The sequence below is a fragment of the Rosa chinensis genome, unplaced genomic scaffold, assembly GCF_002994745.2.
Source record: "Rosa chinensis cultivar Old Blush unplaced genomic scaffold, RchiOBHm-V2 RchiOBHmChr0c18, whole genome shotgun sequence".
Classification (NCBI taxonomy): Eukaryota; Viridiplantae; Streptophyta; class Magnoliopsida; order Rosales; family Rosaceae; genus Rosa; species Rosa chinensis.
Genome location: NW_020126831.1, coordinates 175311 through 184410, shown reverse-complemented (window position 1 = coordinate 184410; position 9100 = coordinate 175311). Strand labels below are relative to the sequence as shown.

Here is a 9100-nt window from a genome sequence, read left to right as displayed (position 1 = left end):
CAACGCAAGTCAATTCATCACATGCATAATCTGATTTCGACCTTTGTCCAAAGCCTTTACTACTTAAGTGAATTAGGGTTACAACGCATAAACCTAATTACTAGCTCCAATTACATGCAATCACTCTAAGTTTCGAACCAAAGAACAAGAACATGCAAAAGTTTTCCATAAAACAAAATCAGATCATCTTCATGAAATCGGCAATTAACAAGAATCAAACATACATAAACACATCAAACATTGAAAAGACTATCCAAATCGCATCCAAAAATCAGAAAGTTAACTCATGGTTTCGGTTTTACACAAAGAAAAACAAAAACAGAATTTCTATCTAACAAGTTACAAAACCGAGAAGAAAACATGATGAAGATGGTAAGAACAACCCTTAGACACGTCCCAAGGTCCAACGCAGATCCAAGGCGGCGGCACAAAGTGAAGATCACGGCAAAGATGGAGGATGGCACGGCTAGAACTTGCAAGACGCGAAAACCTGAAACTCAAGAGCAAACCGGTGAGAACGAAAATTGTGGAGAATAAATTACCCCTGAACGTCTAATACACAAGGTATATATAGTAGAACGTCTCAAGGCACTCCCAATTCGTTCGGTCTACTTGGTTTCTCTTAGTTTAAGTGATTTAGGACTTCTTTCTCACGAAACAGATTTCCGGCAGGATTGACCTCAGTCCACTAAAACGGCCATAACTTTCTCTAGAAAATAGATATTGATGAGCTGTAAAAAGCTCTGGAAACTAGACATCTGTAGCTTTCTAACCATATAAAGATCATAATTTCTGAGCTCTGAGCGATTTTTGACACTCCGTTGAAGTTGACTGATCTGCACAGGCAGATTTCGAATCTGTATTGGTTTCGACTTTTGAGGCACAAGATGAGTCCAATTCGGTTTTCCTTTGCATCACATGCCTCTCACATGTCTTTCACGCCTATTCTGAAGTAGAAACGTCAAGAACTCCCTAGAACCTTCAAGAATCTCACGGCAATTCCAATCCTTACTCAACAAAGTCCAAATTCCACATTGCTTTGTAATTCGAATCTCTTGTTGCTTCCTCTTCCATGTGCACGGCACATGACCTTCTTGAGCCTTCTAGATCGTTCCATAGCTCTCCTAGTATGAGTAGAACTCCATATGCAAATAGGTTTCCTAGTTGAATACAAACTTCTTTTCTGCGATTCTTCTACACTCTTCCGGAACCTTCTTGAGTAATCCTTATCCAACAGGGACTCCTTATCACACTAGGATTCCATATTTGAGTAGAATTGGGTTTCCCTGTTCAAGTAGAACTTCTAATTTCCGCGACTTAAGAGTTTGAATCCAAGTCAGCTTCTGATTCCTACTCCAACTAGGATTCATTTTCCTAGTCAAACTGGAGAACTTCCATTTCTTCATTTCTTTCCATTTTTGCGTCCTTTATGCCTTCCTTAGCCATTTTCGGACCTTGCGATTCCATTTTCACCTGAAAAACACTAACTAAGTTAAATTGATCAAGATAAGGGAATAACTTAGCAAATATAGGGTTTAAACATTATAAACGTCGCATTTTATGCTCCTATCATTTTTCTATTGATATACTTGATGATCTTGCGCAGAAATTCATGGAAATAATGGAGGAGGATACCATGGTCTCAACCATTGCAAGTGGTGTTGGTTTCATGGAAGATGGTGCCACCATACCTAAGGAAGATCTCACGAAGTTCTATGATGCCATCCACCTTGAAAACGTTGCTTCCCTTGAGGCAATGTCCTTTGGAGGTAGTCATCTCCTTCTTTTTCACTCCCCATCTCTACTAATAAACCTCTGCCTTCAGTAATTCAGGCACCCACCTTAGAGCTTAAGCAATTACCGAATCATTTGAAGTATGTCTATTGGGGAAAAGGAGACGTTACCTGTCATCATCTCTTCATCATTAACGTTAAATCAAGAGGACAAGTTAGTGGAGATGCTTAAAAGACACAAGACTGCAATTGGTTGGACTTTAGCAGATATCAAGGGAATTAGCCCTACCACTTGTGTCCATAGGATTTTGCTTGAGGAAGGAGCCAAGCCAACTAGGCTCAAAGACGTTTGAACCCACCTATGATGGAGGTTGTAAAGAAGGAAGTCATCAAGCTACTTGATTGTGGTGTCATCTACCCCATCTCAGATTCTAAGTGGGTCTCACCAGTTCAAGTTGTACCAAAGAAGTCTGGGATAACTGTTGTGAAGAATGCAGAGAATGATTAGTGCCTCAGAGAACTGTGACTGGACATCGAGTTTGCATAGACTATAGGAAGCTCAACGCACTACTAGGAAGGATCACTTCCCTTTGCCATTCATTGATCAGATGCTTGAGAGGTTGGCTGGCCACGAGTTCTATTGCTTTCTGGATGGGTATTCTGGTTACAACCAAATCGCCATTGCTAATGAGGATCAAGAGAAGACCACCTTCACATGCCCCTTTGGGACGTTTGCCTACAGAAGAATGCCTTTGGACTTTGCAATGCTCCAGGTACGTTTCAAAGATGCATGGTAAATATTTTTTCTGATTTTATTGAGAAAATTATTGAAGTGTTTATGGATGACTTTTCAGTTTTTGGTAAAGACTTTGATGATTGCTTAAACAACTTAGAATTAATACTTAGGCGTTGTGAAGAGACTAATCTTGTGCTTAATTGGGAAAAATGTCACTTTATGGTGAATCAAGGGATAGTCTTAGGGCATATTGTTTCAAAACATGGAATAGAAGTTGATAAGGCTAAAGTAGATCTTGTTAAGTACTTACCATACCCCACAAGTGTGAGGGAGGTCCGCTCTTTTCTTGGACATGCAGGTTTCTACAGACGCTTCATCAAGGACTTCTCCAAGATTTCTAGGCCATTATGTCGTCTTCTCCAAAAGGATGTGGCGTTTGAGTTCAAAGAGGATTGCAAGGCTGCGTTCAACACATTGAAGGAACTTCTAACGTCTGCGCCCATCATGCTTCCACCAGATTGGTCTCTTCCCTTTGAGATCATGTGTGACGCCTCAGATTATGCTATTGGGGCCGTACTAGGCCAAATGAGGGACAAGAAGCCTTATGCCATCTACTATGCTTCTAGAACCCTTAATGATGCTCAACTCAATTACTCTACAACTGAAAAAAACTTTTAGCTGTTGTTTTTGCCTTAGAAAATTTCGTTCATATTATTGGGTACTAAAAGTTATTGTTTACTCTGATCATGCAGCTTTAAGGTACCTGATGTCAAAAAAGGAGGCAAACCCTAGGCAATTCGTTGGATACTCTTGCTTCAAGAGTTTGATGTGGAGATCAAGGATAAGAAGGGCTCTGACAACGTTGTGGCAGACCACTTGAGTAGGCTAGTGAGTGAAGAGGACGCCATACCCTTAGGAGATGTTTCCGGATGATGAAACTCTTCGGAATCCAGGTAAGTGAGCCTTGGTATGCAGATATTGTAAATTATTTGGTGTCTAAAACGTTTCCTAGTCATATGCAAAGTGCTCAACGTGCTAGACTTAAGTTTTAGCTAGACAATATGTTTGGGATGATCCTTACTTGTGGAAATATGGTTCTGATAAATTAATAAGGAGATGTGTGCCTAATAATGAACAAAAAGCTATACTTGAGTTTTGCCATTCTAGACAATGTGGTGGTCACTTTGGCTCTGATAGAACTACTAGGAAGGTGTTGGAATCTGGTTTTATTGGCCTACTTTGTTTAAAGATGCATATGAATTTTGTATGACATGTGATAGATGCCAAAGAACCGGTAATTTAGGAACTAAAGATCAAATGCCTTTGAATTCTATTATAGTTGTCGAAATTTTTGATATTTGGGGCATTGATTTTATGGGACCTTTTCCTTCATCTAATGGTTTTCTTTATATTCTCTTGGCTGTTGATTATGTTTCTAAGTGGGTGGAAGCGAAAGCCACCAGGACTAATGATTCTAAGGTTGTTGCAGAGTTTATAAATCTAACATCTTGAATAGGTTTGGCATGCCTAGAGCTATCATTAGTGATGGAGGTTCTCACTTTTGCAACAAGACCATTGAGGCTTTGCTTAGGAAGTATCATGTGACACATAAGGTTTCAACGCCTTATCATCCTCAAACAAGTGGACAAGCAGAAGTTTCAAATAGGGAGATCAAGAGGATACTTGAGAAAACCGTGGGGCCCTCTAGGAAGGATTGGAGTCAACGTTTGGATGATGCATTATGGGCGTATAGGACAGCTTACAAAACGCCAATAGGAATGTCACCCTTTCGTTTGGTGTATGGGAAACCATGCCATTTACCTGTGGAGTTGGAGCATCGAGCATGGTGGGCAGTTAAGACATTCAACATGGACTTGGACGAGGCTGGCCTTCATAGGAAGTTGCAACTAAATGAGCTTGAGGAAATTCGAAATGAGGCTTATGATAGTGCGCGGATTTATAAGGAAAAGACAAAGGCTTTTCATGATAAGATGATTCGTGGAAAGACCTTTGTAGTTGGGCAAAAAGTTCTTTTATTTCATTCTCGATTAAGACTTTTCCTGGTAAGTTGCGTTCTAGATGGGTTGGTCCTTTTATTGTTACTAAAGTTTTTCCTCATGGTGCTATACAGATAAGGAGCCCTGCAACTGGAAGTGATTTCAAGGTGAATGGACATCGTCTTAAACCTTACTATGAGGCGTTTGTGGAGCACAATGTGGAGGATGTACCCCTCCAAGATGCGCCACAACCAGAGGACTAAATGAAGGTGCAAGTCTAGGCTGAAAGACTTTAAAAATTAAGCGCTGCATGGGAGGCAACCCATTTCATCCGTAGCTGTGGAGGAGCCATCAACGCAGATTTGCTTTCTTGAACTCCTCCCTTTCTCTTTATTTTCGTGAAATTTTGCTTTGTTTTTGGGTTTCTTGCGTTAACTCTTATGCCATGCTTGTTTAATTTTGTATGCTTTCTACCTGTTTATACATTGAGGACAATGCATGATTTAAGTGTGGGGGAAGGGTATAACGTTTCACTTTGTTTTTAGGAGCTAGTTGTGTGGTTATAAAAAGAAAACAAAATAAAAAATCGGAAAAATCAGAAAATAAAAAAATTTTGCGTTAACTTTTGTTTTAGGTTTTGTGCTCCATGTTTCGATTTTTATACTTGTGTTATTGTTTTGTTGTTTATTGTTAGAGTTAAAATGAATTTTGGGTAAATATCTTCATCGTAGGCGCATCCAATGGGATATGATGTCTAAGATCTAGTTTGGATATGAGAAGTGCTGACAAAGGGTCTCGTCCCCTGTCAATCAAGTGAGCTGAGCTCCGCCAAAATCATTCCTCTCTTCACCTGGTCATGGTCCAAAGGAGTTACCGAAAGGAGAAGGGAAATAACCCTAAGTCCAAAACGTTTTAGTCTTGTTTGTGCGTCACTTATGTGTTTGTTTTTGTTTGTTTTGTGATCGAGTCTTAGGATGCCCTTCTAACTGTCTAGGATGAGCTTATATCTCCGAAATTAAGGCTAAAAGAGGATCACAAGATTGAGATAATGTTTGATGATATTCTTTGGTTAACTATGATGTATGAAAAGCATATGAATGTGTAGTAGATATGGTGCATGCGTAACTTTGGTACAGAATATGAATATGTGGAAGATAATGTGATTCATAATAACCCTTGTGAGAATTTGAGCCATGTGCCCTTTCTTTGTGAGTGATTAATGAAAAAAATGAATATACTCTTATTTTCTTGGCGATGATTTTGTTGATCTCATTATTCTTTCATCTTGATTGATTACTTGCCATAGATTAAGTTTGATGAACTAGAGAATGCTAGAATTCACTGTTATGCTTGTTGAGCGTTTATGATCAATATATGGCTCTGATTCTGGAAAGGATAAAGGTACTTACTTAGGATATTTACCACCATAGCCAAATATAGCCTGTGTCCCTATATGTGCCCGTCGTGGGACTCCCCTAGTTTAACCATTTTGAGCCTACATTGAGCCTTTTTCTTTCATCACCCTCAAAACTCCTTAACCTTAACCTTAGTATAGTTATATCCGTACCCTTTGTTCTAAAGACTTAGTGGAGCATATTTTGAGACTTTGCTTGGAGTTTTGGCGTCAAGGAAGATTTCTGAAGACATGAAGAAGTTCAAGTGTGGGGGTAGACTTGTCCATATGAATTTTTGTTGTAATTGCCGAAAAAGAAAAAAGAAAAAAAAAGAAATCGTAAAAAAAAAATATAAAGGAATATTTCGGCAATTAAGAAAAAATGTGTGCTATTGTTTATGTTTATGGATTTTAGTCCCCTATACTTAGTGAATTTGGAGTTTGTTTGGAATTGAAGGTCCATTGTTGAAAAATTTGGTCTTTGTCCAATTCACTTGTTCGAAAGAAGGTTAGAATGAAGTATGGGCCCAACATGATGGCACTTGGCCCTTTATAAGCCCTTGAAGGACATGACATTTGCTATGCTTGGTGGATTCGAAATAGTCTCTCTACATCTAATAGTGCTCTGCTAGGTTTTTAGGATACTTTGTGATTTCCCTATCCCTTCGTTTCTTTAAACCTTAAGCCTTGGCCCCATTACAACCTTAAATTGTAAACCTCTTTGATCCTTAAGATGGGACAGCCTTTGATCTGTGGAGATGAGTTATGACTGTTGAACTTATGGCTTGGGTTCATCTGTGCAAGTAGTTGATATCTTTCATGAGATCTTTAAAAGAAAAATATATGTGCTTTCGTTTCTTATACATATGTGATACACTTGCTATTCTTTCACATATACTTGAGTGATAAGCTTTTAAGCATGAGCCTTGAATCTGAGAGAAGAAAGAGTGATTTATCCATGTGAGGTTTGAATCATGACTTATTTGAAATATGTTAAAGAACCCATCACCATTGTTTACCCCCAAGTCTTACATGCTTATATGTGGATTATATTTTGTAATTAGCTCTTGAATATCTTGAAGATGTGATGCTTGGTTAAGTGCTAATCTTGGTGACTTGAAAGTATGAGATTTCTGAGACAATATGTTAAAGGGCTTAGAGGTCATTGTGTGTGTCAACGTCTTGGTCTTTGTTTTGGTTTTGATTTTCGTTTAAGTCTTTTTGTGTTATATGTTTGTTTCTTTTGAGTCTTGAGTCTTTGATTTTCGTTTTCTATACTTAGTCTTTTCGTTAGTCTTCGTTTTAGTTTTGTAGTCTTTTTTGTTTTGTTATGTTGATTTCGCTAAGGGACTAGCAAAAGCTAAGTGTGGGGGAATTTGATAGGAGCATAAAATGCGACGTTAATAATGTTTAAACCCTATATTTTGCTGAGTTATTTCCTTTATCTTGATCAATTTAACTTAGTTAGTGTTTTACAGGTGAAAATGGAGTCTCAAAGTCGAAAAATGACTAAGGAAGGCATAAGTGGCGCAGAAATGGAAAGAAATGAAGAAATGGAAATTCTCCCAGTTTGACTAGGAAAAGGAATCCTAGTTGGAGTAGGAATCAGAAGCTGACTTGGATTCAAACTCTTAAGTCGCGGAAATTAGAAGTTCTACTTGGACAGGGAAACCCAATTCTACTCAGATAAGGAATCCTAGTGTGACAAGGAGTCCCTGTTGGATAAGGATTACTCAAGAAGGTTCCGGAAGAGTGTAGAAGTATCGCAGAAAAGGAGTTTGTATTCAACTAGGAAACCTACTTGCATATGGAGTTCTACTCATACTAGGAGAGCTATGGAACGATCATGAAGCATCTAGAAGACTCAAGAAGGTCATATGCCGTGCACATGGAAGAGGAAGTCACAAGAGATTCGAATTACAAAGCAATATGGAATTTGGACTTCTTGTTGAGTAAGGATTGAATTGCCGTGAGATTCTTGAAGGTTCTAGGGAGTTCTTGACGTTTCTACTTCAGAATAGGCATGGAAGGCATGTGAGAGGCATGTGATGTGAAGGAAAACCGAATTGGACTCAACTTGTGCATTAAAAGTTTAAACCAATACAGATTCGGAAATCTGCCTGTGCAGATCAGTCAACTTCAACGGAGTGTCAAAAATCGCTCAGAGCTCAGAAAATTATGATTTTTATATGGTTGGAAAGCTTCAGATATCTAGTTTCCAGATCTTTTTACAGCTCATCAATAGCTATTTTCTAGAGGAAGTTATGGTCGTTTTAGTGAACTGAGGTCAATCCGCCGGAAATCTATTTTGTGACAAAGGAGTCCTAAATCAACACGAACTAAGAGAAACCAAGTAGAAACGAATTGGGAGTGCCTTGAGACGTTCTACTATATATACCTTGTGTATTAGACGTTCAGGGGTGACACTTTATTCTCCACAATTTCGTTTCTCACCGGTTTGCTCTTGAGTTTCAGGTTTTCGCGTCTTGCAAGTTCTAGCCGTGCCATCCTCCATCTTTGCCGTGATCTTCACTTTGTGCCGCCGCCTTGGATCTGCGTTGGACCTTGGGACGTGTCTAAGGGTTGTTCTTACCATCTTCATCATGTTTTCTTCTCGGTTTTGTAACTTGTTAGATAGAAATTCTGTTTTTGTTTTTCTTTGTGTAAAACCGAAACCATGAGTTAGTTTTCTGATTTTTGGATGCGATTTGGATAGTCTTTTCAATGTTTGATGTGTTTATGTATGTTTGATTCTTGTTAATTGCCGATTTCATGGAATGATGATCTGATTTTGTTTATGGAAAACTTTTGCATGTTCTTGTTCTTTGGTTCGAAACTTAGATGATTGCATGATTGGAGCTAGTAATAGGTTTATGCGTTGTAACCCTAATTCACTTAAGTAGTAAAGGCTTTGGACAAAGGTCGAAATCAGATTATGCATGTGATGAATTGACTTGCGTTGAGTACTTGGATTTGCATGTTCATTGACCAAACTTTCACTTGTTCTTAATGATTCGAATGCATGAGATCATGAGTTGCGTGATTGTGTGATACCTGCGTTTGAAATATGTTGGATTAAGTGCGTTGCTTAATTGACTAAGTAAAGGGAAGTAAAATAAGGACATTGGTTGCGTTGATCTTTGTTTCTTGGTTGATGATGTTCCATGGTAATTAACAAGATTAAGGGATGCATGAAATATGTTGTTGATATTAGTTCTTGAAAAATTGTTCTTCAAAGATT

General features: G+C 38.5%; 1 protein-coding gene across 1 annotated transcript; it reads left to right on the top strand.

The window, feature by feature from the left end:
• Positions 1-4247: 4247 nt before the first annotated feature.
• On the top strand, positions 4248-4668 carry LOC112181268 (the record flags this gene model as incomplete). The annotated part of the gene is made up of 2 exons (XM_024319688.1): positions 4248-4532; positions 4601-4668. Coding segments are annotated over exons 1-2 (353 nt in total), but the record flags the coding sequence as incomplete, so codon positions are not given.
• Positions 4669-9100: the final 4432 nt, after the last annotated feature.